The sequence below is a fragment of the Lissotriton helveticus genome, chromosome 5_1 (assembly GCF_964261635.1).
Source record: "Lissotriton helveticus chromosome 5_1, aLisHel1.1, whole genome shotgun sequence".
Classification (NCBI taxonomy): Eukaryota; Metazoa; Chordata; class Amphibia; order Caudata; family Salamandridae; genus Lissotriton; species Lissotriton helveticus.
Window position 1 is genome coordinate 2,030,088,236 of NC_136065.1, and position 23,781 is coordinate 2,030,112,016.

The 23,781-nt window shown below is 46.9% G+C and overlaps 1 protein-coding gene across 1 annotated transcript in view; it reads left to right on the top strand.

The window, feature by feature from the left end:
• The window catches only part of LOC144756208 (E3 ubiquitin-protein ligase TRIM39-like), a 303,564-nt gene that overhangs the window by 68,292 nt on the left and 211,491 nt on the right, over positions 1 to 23,781 (top strand). The window contains exon 4 of the mRNA XM_078645822.1: positions 1,334 to 1,356. Coding sequence (XP_078501948.1) covers positions 1,334 to 1,356 — 23 coding nt within the window. The remainder of the gene's footprint in view (positions 1 to 1,333; positions 1,357 to 23,781) is intronic.

Consider the following 23,781-nt stretch of genomic DNA (forward strand, 5'->3'; position numbering starts at 1 on the left):
CCGACCTCACCCTCTCCACCGTCCCCCGCATCCGTAGAGCTACCGCCGGCGGTAGATCATTCTCCCACCTCGCTGCAAAAACCTGGAACACCCTCCACATCCACCTAAGACAGACCCAGGACTTACTGGCCTTCAGGGCACTACTCAAGACATGGCTGTTCAAGCAGTAGCAGCACCCCCCCCCCCATTCTTGAGACCCTCACGGGTGAGTTGTGCGCTCTCAAATGTACTGGTTGATTGACAATGATCGAAACAATTTTGTTCACCTTGATCAAATCCACAAACCAATGTTCATGAATATAACATTATTTTCTAAAAATGCTTTTTTTTTTGTTAGTCTTTCAAACAATTTTATTGAGAAACATTCAAATACATTCCTACATAGTGTTCTAAAGCATGTTATTAAAACCTCTCCATTTTAGTTTTTTAACCCCCCAAATAACAAACTATTCATGATATCCCCGTCAACCTCCCCCACCCCCTGCACACAGGTTCAGATGTGTTTATTCATTGGGGCCCTCTTTGTTCCTCCCCCTTCTCCCACTCCTCATGATGGACAGTCTGATAACTGTTGACAGGTTTTGCTTATGGCTAAAAGTTCAGATCAAGACCTTGGGGTCTGTGTGGCCTGTATGTTCTGCCTCAATTACTTAAAGATGGCTAGCTAAGTGTTATCTGATCCTACCAAACTTTTCCCGAAGATCTGCTATGTCATACATTTGCTTTTCCATGGCTACTAGGATCCATAATCTAGTGTACCACCTATTTAGGGTGGGGTGGGATGGGATAGGATGGTGGAGGGGTTGTTGTTGTTTCCAGTTCTCCGCGATTAATTGTGTATTGGCAGTTGTAACTTGGTGGAACAGTGTGCTAGTGTTGTTGCCCATGTCTTTGGCCCGTGCATCTATTTTTCTACCCTGCGACATATACTAGTAATGAAGTTATCACAAAAGGTCTCATGAATTAATAGGTTCTCGCTTTGAAAGGAGTCTCTGTAACCATTAAAAGCATCTGCTTCATTCAGGCACCAGAAAGCAGATTAAGATCTTACTCTTTGCATCTTTGTAAATTCTCTTTTGTAAATGTTGTGCCTAGATGATCCTTCAGAAGTCATTAATAATATAGCATAACAGTTCAGTGTGTATTATGTCCTGTAATTGTTCAGTCACAATCCACATCCTGGTTGGTGGCTCGATACGGGTGAATGTGTCTTGCCATCAGCCAGAAAAGCCTATTGTTCTCCAATAGCGGCTCTGAATCTTTTCAGGAAGGAGGTCAATGCTCAGCATTGTGGGGATGTCTAGTTATCTTCTTTATCTCTTTTCTTCCCTAGGAGGTGAAGATCATCTTGAACAGGTATGTTGTATTCGTCTCATATGCATTCAAGACTTGCCTTTGTTCCTGCTTGATTTTCTATTTTATTTTTACTACCTTGTTATTGTATACGTTTCACAAAAGCATAGCTTCTTTTCACTTTTGGTGCATAGTAAGAAGCGTCACCTGAAGTTTGCGTTCTGCTTTAGATTGCTACATCTTTAAGTGGTTTGCAGTATGGAAGATAGTCTGAGCAAACCAGAGCACCTGCTGGCTGAGCACTTCAAATATGAGCAGGCATAGTAATTTCATATGGTTGCGTGATAGCACCTGGGCCTTTTGATAAGGAAAATGTGGGCATAATCCTGGATACCAACACAAAAAGATGATGGACGGAATGCAGAACATTGTCAAGCATTCACCCCCAGTCACAGATCTGGGTTAAATCCATTGTTCTTTTGCTGGCCACGCTACCCCCAGTTTGGGCCCAGCCATATGCAAATCAGGCTTGACAATGGTCATATTTTTGTGTTGCCATAATCATGGATTGACCTGTAAATGTGTTACTCATAGTATGCTTCTCCACAGGCATGATAAATGCGCTCCAATATATAGAGTCATGGTAGCAGGCTCATGAGACCTTAATTAGTTGGTTTCAGAAGAAAAGTATCTAGAGTTTGCAGGTGTGCGGACCAAGGAAGCACAGCATGACCTTAGAGGGAAGAGATCTTTCATATCCATAAATTCTAACTCTACTCTTCTGACAAGAACCCCACTTCTTCTGCCAGGCTTGAAAACAAGGTTATGTTTACTAATAATGTGCAATGTGCAACATGCTTCATCATGGTTCCCAGGCCTACTATGGTTCTGCAGACCTATCAGCAAATTTGATACTGTGTGAAGCTTTAAACAGAAAAAACCCAATTATAATGGTCTTCAGTGAATACATTCATAAACACTTTTTATATATTACAGGGTGGTTGTAGCCACTTTGTAGTTATAATTAGGATATCCAGTTATTAATTACCAAAAATCTGAGGAATTCTTATCAGGGAATCTGGCAATATAGAATAATATGATTAACTTCGCCACCTATTATTACGTTAATAACGTGATAATAGATGCAGAACAACAATGAACCTACTACGTATCTATATCTCGGGTCCTACCCCACAACTAAAGTTTGCTGGAAACTACATGGCTGCATTTTCCATTTTGTAAAAACCTTCACTAGCCAATCATATACTGACTTGTCATTTGCATGCACCACGGTATACTGCAAAGTTACAGCAGGATACCGTGACAACAGATATAACTAAGTATTTGCAGACTTATAACTTGAACACTACTCAATCTATTGATACCTACTACCATAAATTACCATTCACACACTATAATCTATGTTTCTGCCGCCTTACATCTACATCCGTTTTTGCACTGTCACGCTACCCCTGTTTAAACTACCATACTCTACTCTATGCCACTCCAGGCTATGCTACTCCACCTGTATCTACATCTCCCTTATTCTCCCCCGGAATCCTCGACTGCTCAACCACAGCTACCACTGAGAGTCCAATGCAGAAGAGGTACTTGCCCCAGGACATTAGGAGTTAAAAGCCTCAACCAGCATGGTTGGGCCCAGTAGCCCTGCCTGCACAGTGGCTCGATGCAAGGAGTTCTGACAACTGCACTCTATGCTATGGCACTGCATTCTATTCACAAAAAGAACGAACACCCTGCCTTTCTGATTTACACAGGTCCCATGAAGGGATCCAACAATCTCAATGGAGCCACAATAGCCAACTCAAATCCAGATACCAGAAAATTCAGTCATTTTGATTTTGATATAAATTTAGTTCGAGGCATGTGGGCTCCTGAATTCATATCTGTGCATAGATCGCTGCCTAGTGTTGGGTCCGTATGATTGCACATTGTTGTCCTGGAAGAGTCTTCGAAGTATTACGAGATAGGTGGCGCCTCCTTTGGACTACAGTGCACATGGGCATCCTCTCCATCCTCAGATTGTTTTTTTCCGCCATTGGGTTCGGATGTACTTTCCTTTACTCGAAGTTCGGAATCTAAAATACTTTCTCTAAAGGCCAAAAGGCCTTCGGTCTCGTCTGTATTGTTTCGAATCGGTGCCGAGAGCTTTATCTACAGTTTATTCAACTCGGAACGTCAAATCGGGCCGCCGGCCTCCTCGACGCCAAGCGGACCAGTCGTCGATGGAACGAAGTCCATTCAAAAGATGCCCTCTTTGTAATTCGAAATACCCACATATAGATAAACACCCTGTATGTAACAAGTGTTTATCTCCAGAACATAATGAATCCGACTGCCTAGCCTGTGCCCAATTTCGTACCGAAAAAGACACTTCGGACTCGACGGGCCGCTAGACTAACCATGCAGAAACCAGCGCCAGAGCCGGAAAATATCTTCGACGATGAAGACGATCTCGTTGAAGCCGAAGAATCAGATCAACAGTCGGATCAAGATTCGGAGCATGACTCCAACTACTATGTTGATGAAGAAGAAGACATCGTCGAGGTAGGAGACGACGAACAAGGGATCGGAGCCGTTGAAGACGACGCCAGTGATGAAACGGGGCCAACCGTAAGTAAGACACCCCAAAAATACACTTCTATGGTTCCACAGGCTCAGGTCGAGGCATCGCCAGAAGGCCTTAGCCAAGATCTCGAAACCCATTCTATAGCCCCGCGACACAGCTCGGCTAAGAATATAAGAAAAGAGCCATCGGATCAACGGACTCCAACATTGGTGAAATCGAAACCAAAAGTTATGGAACCAAAAACGAAACCGAAACTGATCGACTTCATGGTCTTCGGACCAAACTATGTCGATCCATCAGAGACGAACACAAGGGTCGTCGAGCCGAGGGCCAGCGCACCTATATCCACCCCGAAACAGAGGGCCGTCGAACCGACAAAATCTGCGCCGACAGCACAAAAAAGGGACTCGATCCGAAGAAGGTTGTCGAAGCCAAACAGCGAGTCGACAAACTAATGGCTGTGCAACCAGAGACAATCGAGCCGAGGAAAATCGACCCAAAAAAGTCCATCGAGCCGAAACAAAAAACCATCGGTCCGAAACCACAGGTTACAAAGACGCAGCAAAGTCAAAAAAGTACTATCGACTCGACAAAAGACGTCGGAACGATAAAAACTTCGTCTCCAAAGAAACCAGCACAGCCGAAAAAGACTGTTGGGACACCGAGGGATCTCGGATCAATCAAGTTTGGCCTACCAGCTTCCTCGAAAACAAAGGCAGTCGACCCAAAAAGCGGTATCAAACCAACACAAACTAAACAAAAACATTGGCAAAAACGCACAGAACAGCTGAGGAGGAGATCTTCTATCCAGACCCCTCATCAGAAGAACAGTCAAAACTTTACATTGACCCTGATTCTGGAAAAGTAACACTCTACAAAAGGAAAATCAGACCTGAAACTAATAAAGAGTCTTATGTCATACCACTCAAAAAGAAAAGGGACTGTTCTACTTCACCTATTCTATTTGAGCCTATTAGACCAACCAGGCCTGAGCCATACACATATACACCCACACACTCAGATGAAGAGGTGGATGATGTGTATAATGAGGAATACAATTACCCAGTAGACTGTGACCAAGACAATCAAGGTCAACCATGGGTTGATCCAGTACATCCTGGTGACTCTCAACCCATTCCAGATACACCTGCATACCCTCCTAGGCCTTCTCCTACAGAGGATACTGCTGCTTTCAATGCACTAATAGAAAGGGCAGCCCTACATCACAATGTACAAATGCATGCAGACCCCATTGAGGAACATTTCCTCTTTGACACCTTTGCCACATCAGAAAGATCTGTCAAAACACTACCTATGTTAAAAGGGGTACTTAAACATGCAGGTGACATATTTAAGGAAACAACTAGGGCACGAGTCAATAACCCCAGAATTGAGAGAAAATACAGGCCAGCGCCAGTAGACCCTACATATATTAAGGGACAACTGCCTTTAGATTCTTTGGTGGTATCCAATGCACGAAAACGTGCAAACTCCCACACAACTGGAGAGGCTCCACCTCCTGACAAAGAATCAAAGATCTTTGAGGCATCAGGAAAGAGGGTAGCTGCTCAAGCTGCTAACACATGGCGAATGTCTAATACGCAAGCCCTGTTAGCTAGGTACGACAGGGCACACTATGACACCTTAGTTACTTGTTTTTCTCATTTTGCTCATTAGGGTATGATAACCTGGGCAGGTCTATAAACGTCCCTTAGACCCTCCTTCTCCCGTGTTGTTGTACAGCCCATGGGTATTGCCATGGCATTACTCTCCGACGGCATTCCTGGTTGCGTCTCACCTCTTAGGCTCAGCAGCGCATCGCAAACCATCCATTCACGGGTACCACCCTCTTTGGTTCCCATACCGACGAGGAGATGGCCCACATGAAGGCTGAGATGGAAACCCTCAAAGCCGTTGGTTTGGAAAAGCCTAAGGAGCAGTGTATGAATTTCCGCCATTTCCAAAGGCGTTATTCCTCTCAACGACTCCAGCGTGGGCAGAACCGTCAGCCTGGACAGCAACAACAGCAACAGTTTCAGCGGTCATTTCAGCCATTTCAGAGACGCCCATCGAGAGGAAGGTCTAACCAGCAGTCGACACCAGGGAGCAAGGCCCCAGGAGGTTCCAAGCCCTGAAGGGTTACTTCCCCCTCTTCTGTTGCCCACTTCGGTGGAGGAAAGCATTCAAAATTAGTTAGAGGAACCATCGCAGGCCCCGTGTAAGTTTATACCCTGACAAAGGAGAGAACCGCTTAGTGCGTTTTCACAGTTTTCCCGCTAAGAAACACTTCACGTCCCTCACTCCAACATCTGTAAGTGTACAGTAATTCCTAGGATGTCTTGATGTATTCTTTACCCAACCTTTCATATGTGCCTGCTGGTATATGTTTTAGGCAATACTGAAAATGGAAAATTGTAACAGGCAGAGTGATTGTTCCATGTATAATCCATTCAGTAGCTGGCTTTTCAGCGACCTGTAAATGGCAATCTATCCAGTTTTTAAATGCTCAGCACCGTATAGTTTGCTCCTCTTTGTGCCAATTTGATCTGTTTATCAGTGAGATTGAATTCTGAAAACAGTGACGTAGTATTGATTAAACGGCAAGGCACATAGCCTGAGCGAAGGTTTTGTAACGTCCAGCCTAATAGCATGATTAAAAAGTAATTTTCTCTAAATTAATACAATCAATTTCTCGTATTCTTTCTACAGTCTCTCCTTGCGTAATCTTCCATGCTTCATTATAAGCAGCATAATTACCGGCATATATGAAACGTTTATGACACTGTGTTCTTGGTCCTAACAAGAATTCCCTAAGATCAGCTCCTTTTTAAAAAAAAAATTTTTTTAATTTCTTTATTGAAATTGCAAAGGTAAAAAGTCATACATAAAAGCAACAATCGGCACACATCCACATATGTAGTATAACACAAAACAGTTGGTAAGTTACACGTGTCGTTCCCACATACAAATCAATTCCAGCCCAAATTATGCGTCGAGGTGCAACACGGCTGTCTAGTGGATACTGTAAATGCAGACTTCGTTAGAGATATTTGCAGCATACCTTCATGAAATAAGAACAACAAAAAAACCAAAATGTAAGAAGAAAAGAAAAGCTCAAAAACAGTCCGCTATCTCGCCTCGCCTCATCAGTAATATATAGGAAGTTGCATGTGTTCTCCCGATGTTGAAATATAGACCGTAGTACTCCCGTATCCCATTAGGGGGGCCCCACCTCGGTCCCTCCCCCACAGTCTCCACCCCTTTCCAAATCGGATCAATCAGTGCTCTCATCCGCATGGGCCAGCAAATATGTCCTCAGTGGTTCCCAAATGTCTCTTGGTCTGGACCTGACGGGCAATTCCTCCGCATAGACACTAAGACCATCCCTGCAGTAAACCAAATCAGCCAGACAATCCTTCATGTCTGGGCATCTACCCTTCCCCCATGTGATCGCCACTCTTCTAGTCGCTATGAGCAGTGCCAATCTCACCAGCTTGCCATCTGCTCCCCGAATGTGGGGGACACAACACAAGAGGCACACCAGAGGCGTACAGGGGACATCCGCACCTGCCATTTCACTCACGCAAGTCACTACTGCCTCCCAAAAGGCAGCCACCGGCTGGCAATTCCAGGCCAGGTGTAGAAAATCCGGGTCATCTTGACCGCATCTCTCACATCGTGCCGTGTCTCGCAGGCCATATTTATATAGTCGTGCCGGTGTGTAGTATGCTTGATGTAAATACTTAAAGTGTATAATCCTGAGATTACCATTCACACTTAGCGTACCAGTCAACCCGCATACATGCTCCCAGTTGTCATCCGAGATATCTTCGCCAAGACATTCATTCCATTTAGCCCTACTTTCATCCACATTTACTCCCGATTTCTCCTTAATTAGCTCATACAGTTTAGACAATAGATGGTTATTATTGAACACTGTGAGGACCATCTGTAGTGATCTCAAAGCTGGGGGCTCCTCCAGGAAGGTAATGTAGCCGCCCCCCGCAATCTGTGTACCGCGAATCTGAACATGAGTGTCTGATTCACAACATGTCCAAGGTCCCCTTGATCTAGGAATGTGCCGTCCGGGTATATATCCTTGAGATGAGTAATACCTGCCTCTCGAAGCACTCTCATTGATGGGCCCTCGCTGGTAACCGACAGTCGTCCATGCCACTCCAATCTCAGGTCGGGCGCATAACGCGGTAGCTTCCGCGCCAGTTGTCCTATACGCTGTCATGCAGATACCGTTGCGTCTACTGAATTTATCTCTGATTTCGGAGTGCCCCTCGACCTATGCGTGACAACGCTATGCAGTGGGACCGGTGCCGCATCCCCCTGTTCCACCGCGACAAGAGGTGTGAAAGCATGCGGTCTGTACCAGTAATACAGGTATTGAGCCTGTGCGCTCAGGTAGTAGATATAGAAATCTGGGACTGCAAATCCGCCACAATCATATCCCAGCGTGAGAGTTTAACTCTAGCGTGCTTACCACCCCAAACCAAACGAAGCAGGTGTCCCCGCAGTGTCTTGAAGAAGGCTAAGTTCAGCACTATTGGTATGTTCACAAATAAATACAGAAAGCGGGGCAAAACCACCATTTTGATGAGCGCTATGCGATCCGCCAGCGACAGCGGTAACAATAGCCAACTCTCAATCATTCCCTCAAGATTCATGCAGGCTTTACCGTAGTTTTCCCGCACTACTGTCGTCGGATCGCGGTGCACCCAGATTCCCAGATACCTGACCGGTTCGTCCGACCACACTAGCGGATACTCAAGAACCGGGCATCCGGTCCCTGCCGGGAGCGGAAATATGTATGATTTATCCCAGTTAATCTGGAGACCAGACAGACATCCAAACCGTACAAGTTCTCTGAGTAATTGGAGCAGAAATCGGGACGGTTGGCGCACATAAAGCACCATGTCGTCTGCATAGAGGGAGATCGAGACCGGTCTGTGATTAAAATTGAGTGACGTCTCCCTATGCCTCTGGCGGATCACACAAGCGAGCGGTTCCAGGACAACTGCAAACCGCACGGGTGACAGCGGGCAACCCTGCCGGGTGCCTCGCTCTATCCTCAATGGTTCAGACGTCAAGCCACCAACTCTCACCCTGGCCGACGGCGACGTATACAGAACTGTTATCCATTGGAGAAACAGAGGGGGGAACCCCATCCGGTATAGGACATAATACATGTATCTCCACCCTACCGAATCGAACGCCTTAGCGGGATCGAGTAGTACCGCCGCAGCTTCCAGCGATGGCTCTAGCACGTGAAACATAGAGAAGAGAGTGCGTAAATTGTGCGACGTGGACCTCTCAGGTATAAAGCCTGATTGGTCCGGTAGGACCAGGTTATGCATTAGGGGCTGCAGTTTAGTGGCTATGATTTTCGCCAGGATTTTCGCATCTATGTTGACTAGGGACAATGGGCGATATGATTCACACCGCTCCGGGGGCTTGTCCTTTTTGAGAAGTGTGATGATGAGTGCCTCACGAAGGGATGGGGGAAGTCTCCCCACCTCATGCGCTTCTGCGTAGACCTCCAAAAGACGCGGCGCCAAGAGATCGGCATATTTTTTGTAAAACTCGACCGGGAGCCCGTCCGGGCCCGGCGCCTTCCCATTGGCCAATGCTGCTATTGCCTGCTTTACATCCTGCTAGTCAATAGGGAGACACAGGTATTGGCGGTGCGCATCCGACAGCCATGCACACGCTATACCATCAAAAAATGTATCCAATTCCTCATGAGACGGCGTAGCGCGCTCGCCATAGAGGTCAGAGTAAAAGCGACGGAATTGTTCCGTAATGGCCTCCGGATCGTATTGTTCACCGCCCTCACCATCCACTATACGATCAATCCGGTGTTGCTCCGTTCGTCCGGGTGTCTCACTCGCCACACATCATGCAGACCAAACTCTGTCATAGCGCGCAATATGCTCGAGGCGACCTTGGGGGTGCGATGTGTTTCTGGATTGGATTTGTCTAGCTGTGGATCGAGATACGTGTTCAAATCGCCGCCCCGTACCACAGGTGCCTCCGGCCATCCACGCAGCTGCGCACATATCCGGGCTACACAGTTCGGGTCATCCACTATGGGACCGTACATGTTCACAAACACTAGAAGCGTCAGTCCCCCTTCTCACCAGGATCAGCACCCCGCGCGCATATGAGGAATAAGATGCGGCAAATTGGTAGCCCGCCCATCTGCCCAGTGCCCCATAGACTGTGTTCGAGGCTAGGTGTGTCTCCTGCAGTAGTGCCACCCGTATGTCATGTCTCGCTAAGTAAGCTGCCACCTGGCGACCCTTCTTGGGGGAATTGAGCCCTCGCACATTCAAAGTCAAGCAAACACATTCGGCAGACATCACGTTAGGGAAAGGACATTAGTAGTGGACGGAGATAGGGATGTCCCTGCAGCGGGAACCGGAAAGGCAAAATAGCACGTAACACCATCATCACTGCATACATTGAGGTTCGAGACCTATGCGGAAAGAAAAAAGAAAAATATACAATCATCAACTTCAACAAATCGCCCACCCACCGCCCACTCCAACCTCCCAATCAGGTTGAGACCAGCCCCCCCCGCCCCTCCCCAAGCTGCAACTACGTGGGTGATACCCGTTGGGGGAAGAGGTACAGCTGCGGTCGCCGGCCTTGGTCCCATTTTCGAACCTCGGGGACTCCAGTATCAGTCACACTATGAGTGTACATAGACCTCCCATGAGTGCCAGGGAGAGCTGCGAATGTTCATCAGCGCCTCCCATCCCGTCTTCTCCACTTGTTCCGCGGCTAAAGGCCTGCAGTGCTATCACGCACAAAGAAAGTTGCAAAGCACCACATCTCCGAAAGAGAGGACCAGCATCGTGTCTAGCAGCAACCTAGTCCGTATCTTCCAGGCCCGACTCCTGCTATTCCGGCGCCTGTCGTTGATCACGTGGTCTGCCTTTGCAGATGTGTTTCGTGAATTTCAATGCCGATTTTAGCATCAGTGAAAAAATGGTTTTGCTCCTCATGAGTCACCTTCAGTTTCGCGGGATATAGCATGGCGTATGGCACCGCTGCCTCACAGAGTAGTGTTTTCACAGGGACAAATTCACGCCTCGCAGATTGAACCATTGGGGTGTAATCTGGGAAAAAGGATAGGGTGTCACCTCTGTATTGCACTGGTGCCTTTGCCCTGGCCTCACGCAGGACCGAGTCACGGTCAGCATAATTAAGGAGCCTTGCAATTATCGGACGCGGCGGCGCGCCCGGCTTTGGTTTGGGCCCCAGTGACCTGTGAGCTCTCTCCACAATCATCACGTTGGACAGGGCAGGTCCAAAGAGTTCACGGAGCATTCCATCAATGAAGGACTCCATCCTGTTAATCAGTGTTGTCTCCGAAAGGCCTAGGATACGCACATTATTGCGTCTAGAGCGCGCTTCTAAGTCCTCGTTCTTCGCGCTGATTACCGCTAGGACCTTTTCCATTTGTAACAGTTGCGTACGCTCCTCCGCCTGAGTCGTGATCATCTGAGACTCTGTTTTCCAATACATCAAGGCGCTTTTCATGTTTGTCCACCTTTTTTTTCACAATGTCAAATCCAGTGGCGAAGGCATTGATCTTGCTATCGATAGTCTTCATCCCGGCTCGCAGTTCAAGCAGTATAGTGAGAGTGTCATCGTCAGCCCCATCCTGTGTAGAGGAGGTCCCTCCAGTGGCACCCTGCTCCGGCGTGTCCTCCTCGTGACGCGTCTGCCGCTTAGCCTCAAACGCCAGCTTGGCCTGTCTCGGTTCCGTCTTGCCCATCGTCTCCGCTTCCGCAGCCAGGACATACGCCGCCGGTCAAATTAGCAAGGGGGCCCTGGCAATATATCGATCCGCACTGCAGCCACTCGTATTCAACGGCCACCCGCTGTACGCTGCGACTACCAGGCAGGGCGACCGCTTCACTCCCCCTCTGCGTTGGTCAGCAAGTGGCCGCTAGGTCCGCAGGTCCATTAGCCGCTCTGGGCCCCCACTAAGCGCAACCGGTGGTGTGCACCGCACCCCACCGGTCCCCCCGCAGCCCACGGCCCCCACAGAACACCCGCTCTGACCGCCCACTCGCCCTCAGTCTACAGTGGACCCGAGGGGCACCGTGCGACGGCCCGCGAGAAGTGCCCTACAGAGACCCCAGACAGCGCGCGGACCAGCAGAGCACCGCGAGTGGCTTCACTTCAGTCCAAACCCCCACAGGCCACACCGCACAGGCCCCGCAGACCGCACTTGTGATTGCATGCGACCCGCAAGTCCCGCTCAGCAAGCCCCCACAGACCCGACCTCTCACAAAGCACCCACTCACCAGCAGGCACTGTTCGTCTCCGCTCCTCCACTGCTGGGCATCGGCACTCTGGTCGGGAGTCCTCCGGTCAGCCGCCACTCTTCCACGTCGGATCGGCCTTCTCCGGAGCTCCGGACCGGCTCCTCCCACAAGTATTGTCAGTCTAGCTCCGCTCTCGTAGGATCAACTCCCCGCGGCCTCAGGCAGACAAACTCCACTGGTCAGTCAGGTGGCGCAGTTCACGCTTGCCAGCGCCTCGCTCCCTGCAACCGAGGCTCGGTCCTTCCTCCAGGCGCACTCACTGTGATGTGCGCGAAGCCGCCATCTTGGATCGCCGCGGCCGCCCGGAGTCACCGGGAGTTTCGGGGTGCAGGCACGGCGGCGGTCCGTCCGCAAGTTAGCAAGTAGTGCCTGAGCACTCCGTGGTCCCACAGGAGCAATTTGCGAGCCCCAGACAGGGGTATCAGGATGGTATTCGCCCGGTAGTTGAGTCCGGCTCACGGAGCTCCCTTACAGGGCAGCCATTCCGTGTCGCGCTGTAGCCACGCCCCCAAGATCAGCTCCATCTTTAAGTAAAGATAAGTGTTGTTTTACATCCTTAAGTGTAGATCTATGTAACCATTCAAGACGTAGTTTCCCTACACTGTTTATTGTTTTTTGTTTTTTTATTATTTTATTTTTTAATCCGACCAGTAGTTACATTACATGTGAATCATCACAATTCTGTGCATAGAGAAACAAAGAACTTGCAAAGCACATTAAACGACAATTGACAGTACATACCATACACTGATCCATTTTACGTTTCCATTATTATGGCAGTCATCAATCTATACACTGTATAATAGAAAACATCTGCCCTGCAACCTGGTGCACATTTGTGGGGTCCATCCCACACAACCGCCGCCCCTCCTGTATTGTTCGCCATCTGTATATGTACACAGAGCATTTATGCAGTGCTATCTGTGGCATCAGGTTCTGCGGTCGTCTGCAGGTATTGGACTAGTGGTTCCCAGAAGTCTCTGGGCCTCGAGGCTTGTGGTATGTCTTCTTCATAGGTCTCTAACATTGTTTTGCAATATGTCATGTCCATTATCCAGTCTTTGAGCCCAGGTGGTCTCTTACTTCCCCAACGTATCGCTATTCTTTTCTTGGCCAGTAATAATGCAACCGCTAAAGATTTCCTACGTCTAGCATATTTAAGCTTCGTAACACCCAGTATGCACACCAAGGACGTATTGGGAACCTGCTCCGATAGCATGTCGGTAAGTGTATTTGTGACATCTCGCCAATACATCTGTAAATGAGGGCACGCCCAGGACATATGTAAAAGTCAGCCCCCGAGGCATTACATCTTTGGCATTTATCTGACTCTTTAAGTCCAAAGCTGTGTAATCTAACCGGCGTGTAGTATAATTGATGCAGAAACTTAAAGTGGATAATGCGCAAATTGCAATGTGATGTGAGAAGTGTGAGTTGTGTGCAGCTATACTGCCAATCTTGGTCTTCTATGGCTTCACCCAGGGCTGCTTCCCATCTCTGCGCTGCAACATTTGTCTTCTCTGCCTGTTCTTCTTGGGCCGCATTATATAAGCGCGTTACCAAATTCTGACGTGTAGGTGCTGTTAATAAAATCTGCGGTACAAAAGGGGGTGGTGATTGACGGAGCATCTGAACCAATCAAACACTCACACCTGAAATGCCAGAAACCGGTCCTAGGAAGCTTGATTCCGGTCCAGGGAAGGCATGCCTTGGCAGTTCGGGCTGGACTGTTCCCATGAGGCACAGGGTCAGACTGATTTGCATATGGCCATGTCTGAACTGAGGTGGCAGAGTGGGCTAAAGAACGGTGAAGGATTAAACCCAGATCTGTTGACTGGGTGGGAGTGTTTGTTTGGTTCAGATGCTCCGTCCATCACCACCCCTTTTGTACCGGTTAATAAAATCTGCAGCGTATTTAACTGCATAGGTTCTTCCGGAAATGTTGGATATAATGCCCGCATTGGTGTGCGCAGCCTTAGATACGCACATATTTTTAGGGCGGCCTGGTGGGCACAAAGTGAGGGATCTATCAAGTTGATGAATTTATTGTGTCAGAATATAGCGCCCATAGTGAGCAATCCCATCTCCGCCAGTAGAGCATACATTATTTTTTCTTGTGTAACCGTTAGTTTGGGGTGTCTCGCCACTGGCAGCGCCTTCGCATAAACCGGGAGTTTATTTGCCCTGTGCGCCAGTGTGTGCCATGCTGTAGAGGTACATTTATCTGTTTGTATCTTATCTTGTGGCATATACTTCATTGGGTTCGCTAGAAGGGCAGTCAATGTTGTGGCACACACCAACTTTTTCCACCGCTATCTGTGGAATATGTGCGTGTGGCTTCGTCCAATAATGGGCGTGTTGAGCTTGTGCGCAAATGAAATATAGTTTGAAATCTGGCGCCCCAAAGGCTCCTAGAGGATACGGTTGGGTCAGGGTCTTCCAGCTAATCCTAGCCTGCTTACCTGCCCACGTTAGTCGTTGTAAGCTTGAGCGTATCTTAGCAAAGAATTCTTTATTCAACCATATTGGTATGTTCCAGAATAGATCTAAAAACCTAGGCAACACAACCATTATCTGTATTGCAATTCTGTCCGCTAGGGAGATGAGCATTTTGATCCATTTATCCACCTGTTCCTCCAGTCTCACCAACGCGCTTTGCCATAATTTTCTCTGACTACCAATTCTGGATCTCGATGAATCCAGACGCCTAAATATTTAACGGGATCTGTTTGCCATTTCAGCGGGTACTCTAAGGTCGGTTCCGAGGTGTCAGCGGTGAGGGGTATCACGACTGATTTTTCCCAATTTATACGGAGGCCCGAATATTTCTCATATCTAATGTATTCCCTTATAAGAGGGTTTAGGTTTCTGTCGGGGTGTGTGGTGTAGAGGACCATGTCATCTGCATATAGTGCAATGCTGATGGGTCATATGTCAAATTGCAAGGCAGCTTCAAAATGTTTTTGCCTAACTTTGCAGGCCAACGGTTCTAGGATTAATGCAAATAGCATTGGTGACAAGGGGCAACCTTGTCTGGTGCCCCGTGTAATCCCTATTGGGTTGGATGTGTTTCTATTTATTCTAACCCGTGCTGTGGGCACGGTATACAGCAATGATATCCACTTAAGAAATGGATCTGGGAACCCCATCCTACGTAGAGTGACATGCATGAAGTCCCATTCCACTGAATCAAATGCTTTGGCTGTGTCCAGTAGGGCTGCAGCCGCTGGCGTGTCAGGATCTAACTGGTGGAACAAGGCGAAGATGGTTCTTATGTTGTGAGTAGTGGCCCGCGTTGGCATGAGGCCTGCCTGATCCGGCAGCACTAGATTACACAGCAACGGTTGTATCTTGTTCGCTATTATTTTTGCCAATATCTTGGCGTCTATGTTAATCATTGATAATGGCCTATATGACTCACATTCTGTAGTGTCTTCACGTAGGGATGCCGTGACTGTGCCCTCCTCATACGCTTCCTCAAACATTTCAGCCAGGTGCGGAATCAGCAGGTCCCGAAATTCCTTATAGAATTCACCCGGGAGCCCATCTAATCCCGGGGGCTTGTTGGTGAGAGAGTTTATAGCCTCTACAATTTCGTCTTTCGTTACATGATGGCAGAGGTATTCTCGGTGTGTGTCCGACAGCCACGCCAAAGCCACATCATCTAAGTATTCATGGATTTCAGTCATAGGGACCGGTGTATGGGCCTCGTACAGCTTAGCATAGTGAAGCAGTCTAGTATTGCTGGAGTGTCATAGACTGGTTGGCGCTGAGCGTTCTGGATCTGTGTAATATACGCCGTAGTGTGAGTGGGTCTGATTTTATATGACAGGGCTCGTCCCGGACTCCCACCCTCTCCATAGGTTCTGGGCGTGTATTTCCGCGAGATATATTTTATCTCGTCTTTGGCAAACTCATTATATCTATCTATCTGTATTCTTATGTCTTCTAAGAACGATACATTGCAAGTATTTTCAAATTCCATGTCCAGTCTAGTGATTTCCGTTTCTATCCTAGACAGTTGTTGCTCAATATATCTTTTAGAATGCCTGCATGTTTGCAAATGCAATGTCCCCTAATGGTGGCTTTAAAAGCCTCCCAAAGTGTCCTCGCTGGTGACTGATCCGGAATTATGCTCCAAATAGTCTGTTATTGCCTTCCGGAGTTCCTCTCTGAACACCTGGTCTTGAAGTGTTGTTTGTCTTAGTCTCCACGTGAATTGTCGTGGAGTGTGGGTCAGGATTTCCAACTGGATGCGAACCGGGGCGTGATCTGACAATGTTTTAGGCAAGTGTTCTATTGTGGATGTCCACGTACACATGTCCTGGGTCCCCATCCAATAGTCGATCCTAGACCACGTGAGATGTGTTAGTGAAAAACGAGTCCCTTCTCTACTGTCTTGGTGTCTTAATCTCCATATGTCTACCATGTCTCAGTCGTCCGTTCCCTCCCTTAAGACTTTCGCCGAGTGTTTACCATATTTATCGTTTCTGGTAGATCTGTCTAATGTGGGGTCTAGACAAGTGTTAAAATCGCCGCCCCATAGAATTGCTGATGGTTGTATGTCTCTAAGTTGTGCCCAGAGTTGCGTATAGAAAGCTGGGTCGTCTATGTTCAGTCAATAAACATTTACAATTGTTAATACCGTGCCGCCAAAACACTCCTTCACAATAACATAGCGTCCCTGATTATCCTTTATAGATTTGATAGGTGGACGGCAGAAAATCGGAAACGGCGTGGTCCCCCGCAGGGCTGTTGTGTGCAGAGGCGGCGAGAGGAGCAGAGTTCCCTGCCTTCTCCCTGAACTTTCGTGGCCATCGCAAACATCGTGCCTCCTCCGACGGATTACACCCCCCACGGTGCATCTCTTCTCACTCACCTGGTGAGATGCGGTGGGAGGAGCTCTGAACGCGCACAAAAGCCACTCCTCCCCTACAGGGGCGCGGGAAGCGGCGTGGGATGAAGCCCGAGACTAAGGGCGGGCCTGTTTGTGCCTGTTCATGACAGGCAGTGACTGGACCGGGCCACCCTACTTTGGTACTCTATATTTTATTCAGTCAAAGCCAGGTTTTATATGATAGTATTTGTTTTTATATAGGTTATTGACTCTGCGCTTTAAGGGCGTTCTCTCCTCCAAGTGAACAGTTTAAGTTCTTCCTTCACATTGAATGCTAAAATCTTACTCTATTGTTACGCTGAAGGCTTAAGATACGTATAAGGTGAATCATGGGTAAAACGTATCCCCCAAGCTCCCGCACATTGACCCGGCAAAAAGCAGCACTTTCAGTTCCCGCCCCTAGCGTGACGGCAATTGATAAAATGCTGCAAAAAGCCATTGGGGTGGTTTCATCGGCTATAGTAGATACAGAAAGACGACTCTCTCTTACACCTGCTATGGCTTCCCCTCTGCTACCTGAGAATGTATCATTACCTATTTCCAACTTGCCTGGTTTCTTGTTAGAGTCTCCTGTAGGTGCGCTTCCATGTGCTCAGATAGTACCACATGTCTGTTCTCCCATTGACCTTGTTCCTTCTATAGCTCCCAAGGTGGTTAAAAAGGCATAGAAGTGTCGTTCCAGAATTAGGAATCTGAAACCACATAAAAAATCTGCTAAGGCGACATTATCTGCCCTAGATACCCACCAGGCTGAGCCAGGCCCTGCTAATGTCATTCTAGCCCCCCCGGTATGGGCCACTCATCTAGTAATAGACTTCCAAACACAAATGGAGCAGCTTATCAAATCTCATTTTAAAACCTTGATGAGTAGAGTCGATAAAGTTGTTTCATTGTTAAATAACAAGGGTGTGGGAGGAGGAACGCTACCTGTCCTTACTGGGAGCAGTACTGAGAAGGCGGACCTAGGCAACACTAATCCGGTCAACCAAGGTCCAAGTATAGTTAATGGCACTCAATGTAAAAATCTGGCACCTGGATTGGAAATGTCGAATACGTTATAACGTATTTCCAACATCACTCCTTTTGGCTCCGTTATTCCCTTTAAAGCGCCTTCAGATATAGCCACCTCTGCCCCTCGAGATCCAAATTTAAGTTCACAAGTTAACAACAGTAACCAGCCAGACCAGGTTTTGGCCACCTATAAACCTGCCCTGAAATCACCTAGCAAGGACATTCAACAAACGTTACCTTGCCTCCAGTTACCCCCTGCGGCCTCTCCGTATGTGGTGATATTAACTGGAGCTCCTTTGCTGTCTGGTGACCAGGGTGAGACCTTTCCGGAGCTGAAGAATAAAATTATCTTCTGGTTGAATAAAAACAGACACCTAATGGGTAGGGGGCAGGGTGAAATCTTATTGGCTAGAAGAGTTGGTTGGTTGGGAACTAAATCTAAGGACATTGGAGGGGATTGCATGATTGTTAATTTTAGGGACGCTGGAGTGGTTAAACACATTCTTGATTGGGGAGGTCCTAGATTATTGGGTACAATCATCCCACTCCCTGTTAGGTACTTTTACTCTCGGGAAATAGTTCCTGGTGGGTTCGGACCAACCTACCTCCACTCAGGTGCCCAGGCGGTAGAATATAACCTTCCTGTAGTCAACAGATTTAGCGCCTTGAACTTTGTAGAGTGACTACACCACCCACTAAGGTCTACGGAAACGGTCTCTAACGCTGCTGGGTGTACTGTGGAGGAATGTCAGAGGGTTGAGGAAGGGCCCCCCAAACGGACTCCGGGGTACAGGAAGACGGAATATTAATGATTCCATCTAGCACAATTCTAAGCACCCCAGGAGACGGAACTCAGCCGGAAAATCTAACAAGAACGCCCCCTTTTAATGTGTCTGCAACTCCCCCAGCTACACTTTTGAGGGAAGAACCCCATAACACACTGATTGGGTTGTGGAATCTCACGGGTATTGGTTCTAAGCTAGCCCTTTTAGAATGGGGAGAGTTGGTGGACTAGTACGATTTGTGCTTGTTCCAAGAAACATGGATGTTGACTGCCCCCATAAGGGTGGGCTTTGCGACCTTTTAATTACCTGCTGTACAGGGACCTAGAGGGAGACCCTCGGGGGACTGTGTATTTGGGTAGCTACGCACTTGGGCTGTACAGTGAAGGTGATAGAATCCCACTCACCGGAAATTCTTTGTATGGTTCTTAAATATTTGGATGGTACGAGTGTGGCAGTATTTAATGTTTATTTGCGCACCACTCCCCAAACGGTGGGTTGTTCTACGTTAAATGTGTTAGATGAGCTCCTCTCACTATTTCCCTCACCAACACATAGAATTATGGGAGGCGACTTTAATTGTCACTTTTAACCCTTGGTAGGGATCCCTTCTGTAACTCAAGATGAGGATTCCACTTGGCTCATACAGGAATGTTCCATGTACCCGGCAAAGCGATGGTCGCTAATGGCTCTGCAGATAAACAAGCTCTTATTAACTCACTCTCTCAGAGCTTGTAATGGCAGACTTCTTCCTGATGTCCCAGGCAAGATTACCTACAATCGAATAGGGAAAGGCACAACCATTGACTATATTATGGTCAATGTAGAATTTTGCTCTCAACTCGGGGCCTTCAATGTTATCCCGAGGGTAGATAGTGATCATAATCTTCTGTCACTAGAACTAAAACATACATTGGGTTACCAACATAGACCGGGCGAGTTGGAGACCCACGTAGATACGAATCTAATTATAGTTGCGGGCGGCAGACGCATAAGATGGGCCAAGTTTTTGCTAGCTCCAGATAAAATAGTTGAGCTATACCAACATGTTGCCTGCTCTCTAGTGGAGGCTTTTGAACTCCCGGCTGAAAACTTTGACCCTTCCTATTTTCACGTGTTTGGGACCATTCACTCTAATTTAACGACCACTTTGGCCTCCTATTTTTTACACCATAGTCAATAAGAGGCCGCAGCCAAAAAATCTGGCCCAATGGTACACCAAACCCTGTAGGCTGGCTAAATGTGCACTTGTTAGGGAAGTCAAAACTGGATCTGTTGAGAGCATTAGAGCAGCTAGACTCTCCTATAAGAATATAATTGTTGAATCCAAGTCAGAATGGGAGGCTACAAGGTGGGCAAACATAAAGGAAGCTTTGGATGGACGTGATTACAGGGCTTTCTGGAACCTAGTTAGAACGGGCTCGGTTGAAGGTCCCTTTGCTTTAGTACCTAACCTGAGTGAAGAGGTTTGGATATCGCATTTTAAGTCCTTATTTTCCCATAGCAATACCCCAACTGCTAAGGATTCACTTCCCCTATCGAAGGAAATACTCACCCCAGGAGTACTGGACGCAAAAGTTAAAGATTACCCACCTTGTACTATGTTGGAAATTCAGGTGGCCCTCAGGAGCTTGTCTGTCGGGATTGGATAGAATCCCTGGAGACCTAATTTTAAGTGAGCAGAAGGTTTGGGTCCCTTATATTTGGTTATATTGTAATGCCATCCTCCAACGATGTGGAAATTCCCCACACATGGTTGGGTGCAGAGATCATCCCCATCCATAAAAAGGCTTCCCCACTCGAGCCGGCTAACTACCGCCCCATTAGCCTGATTGATGTCCTGCAGAAATTGTTTGCCCGCTTTTTATTAACAAGGTTACAGTGTTGGATTGATGAACATCACCTCCTTACCTCTCTCCAAGCGGGCTTTCGTGCTAAGGTCTCTACCATCGACCAACTGTTTTGACTTCAATTGGTCTACTGGAAGAAGGTGACAATGGGAGCTGGTAGCCTGTATTTGATCTTTGTAGATCTGAGATCTGCCTTCGATTTGGTCCAGAGGGATAAGCTTTGGGCCATTTTGTTAGAGAGGGGTGCCCCAGTATATTTGTGTCAACTGTTTAAACGTTTACATCAAGGCACCTTTGCGAGGGTGAGGTATGGGAGGAATGGGGAGCTTTCGGCCCCCTTCCCTGTGGAAAAGGGTGTTAGACAGGGCTGCGTGTTGGCTCCCACCCTTTTTTCCTTATTTCTTAATGGCTTGATTGACCATCTTTTGGGTGCGAGGGATTTAGATTCTCCTTGTTTAGCCACACGTAAGATACCGGCGCTAATGTTCGCTGATGATACGCTTTTGTTATCAAAATCTTCCATGGGTATCCAGCGTACTTTAGAGGCGTTCTGCTCATTCTGCAGAACTAGAAATCTGGAGATCAATCTTTCCAAAACCAAATATATGGTCTTCCACGCTAAATCAACCAATTACCCTCACCCTCATTTGGATGGCTCGGCTCTGGAAAGAGTCTCCACTTTTGATTATTTGGGGGTAACGTTGAATGACAGGATGGAGTGGGGGCCACACATGGCCAAGGCAAACCTGAAGCTGGCTCAAGCCTCCGGAGGAATCTTAAAAGTGTATAACGAGTGCTCACTTAAAACCCTGGGACCACCAGTCGAAATCTACAAAGCTCAGGCGAGGGGTGGTGCACTCTATGGAGTAGAGTTGTGGGGCACGCTAGTGCTACCCTACTGTCTATTACTGGGCATAGCTTCATTAGGCGCTTACTGAGACTTCCCCAGAGCACTCCTCTGATTCCATTACACCTAGATCTGGGTTTGGCCCCTATACAGGATGTTATGGCCAATCGTCCCCTGTTGTATTGGAGGCGACTCTGGACTACTCCTGAACTGTTAAGTTACAGAGAGGACTTGAGGGATCTACTGGCTATAAGGGGAGTGGGGAAAATCCCGTGGCTAAAACACGTGAAGCAGCTCTGCCATGCACTGGGTAGGGCAGATATGTGGCTTTCCCCAGAGCAAGCATGCCCCGTAATCCATAAAAGGTTTTTGGCTAACGTACTTAAACAATATCGCATGGATCTCTTAGTACGTAACCCTGCTCTGGGTAAATTGTCGATTAGAGCACTGGAGATCAAGGATATCTACCATTTTGTGCAATACCTTGATGACATCCAGCCCTTACTGGCGAAGAAACTTTCTGGCAGATGCATCAAAGTTATGTATTGCGAGTCCTTAATAGCGAATTTTAAGGAATCGCTATTAAAGACTCGCAAAACGGGATGCATGTAGGAATCGCAATGTTATTAGCGATTCCTAAAGATTCCTTATTAGCGATTCGGTAATAGCTAATCGCTAATAAGGAATGGTTTCCCATTCATTCCTATGGGCCTAAAGGCCCATAGGAATGAATGGGAAACCATTCCTTATTAGCGATTAGCTATTACCGAATCGCTAATGTTCCGCTATTTCAAGGGTGACAGGGTGTCCAAAGGACACCCTGTTGCACCCCTGAAATGGACCTGTGCACAAATGTTACACACACACATGCCCTAAGGGCATGTGTGTGCGCAACATGTAACTTTGAAAAATGCACAAAGTTTTAGCAAATTACCACGAAGTTCAACTTCATGGTAATTTGCTCCCCCTATTAGCGAATTCGCTATTTTTTTGGGTTTCATGCATTGCATTTAAGGAATCTCATTTTGGGATTCCTTAAATGCAAGAGCAATTTAAGGAATCGCTATTTAGAGATTCCTTAAATTGCGATTTCTGCATTTGGGATGATGTATCCCAAATGCAAAAATACCGGGAGCAAACGGCCAGATTCTGAGAATCTGCCCGTTTACTCCCGGTATTTTCTTTGATGCATCTGCCTGTTTATGTCCAATTTAGACATGGAACACTCCCAGTTAGGGCAGTGACCAATAAGTGGTTGAATGCACCCCTTGCAGTTTGTACATGTCCAGGGTGTGAAAGTAGTGAGGAGATGGATCTGCACGTTCTGCTCTTATGCCCTTTCTACTCTAAGGCAAGAGTTAAATGGATAGTACAATTATGCAAGAATATGGGTCTCAGTGATTATAGGGAAGTATATAGAATTTTAAAATATGATACTTCCCCCTTGATTGTGTTTGTCACCTCCAGATATCTTCTGTCTATGTGGTGCTCCAGAAGTTCGAAAATCAAAAATGTCAAATTGTGAGACCTTTGCTATTGTGATTGTTTTAACTCATCAGGAGTTTTTTAAAGAAGGGCGGGAGTGGATCACCTACATTTTTGAGAGGATTTTAGTGTTTTTGTCGCTAAACCCTAAAATTGTTTTTATGTGTATTGCTTTAGCATCTTGGGCATACTGTATTGCTTCCAAATTGGTATATTTCTTCAATCAATCAATCAATAAAACTTTATTTCGGTTTTGTTTACAAACCATAAAAGTATGAGATACAGCAATACAAAATTCATTATTAAGGAAATCGTCATCAAGATACAGAAATACAAAATTAGCAGCAATTATTAACAGTGCAAATTTTGCTCAGATGTATTAATTACAGGTGCACAGAGGTTTTAGTAAAACTCATTATAAATCCAGACATTTTCTATACTTTACAATTAATTTGAAAAATTCTAGTACAAAAAGGATACTGTCACTATGTAATAATTGTAAATACATCATAACTGGTCTGATCTGGCGAAAATTAAGTTTCTTTAAAAGTGGCACCAGATAGCGTTTGCGAGGAAATTCATATAATTTACATAAAAACATAAAATGCAGCATATCCTGCGGAGACTTTCCGTCGCAGCCGCAAGGAGCTGCTTCTTTGCTAAAAATTGTTTTCT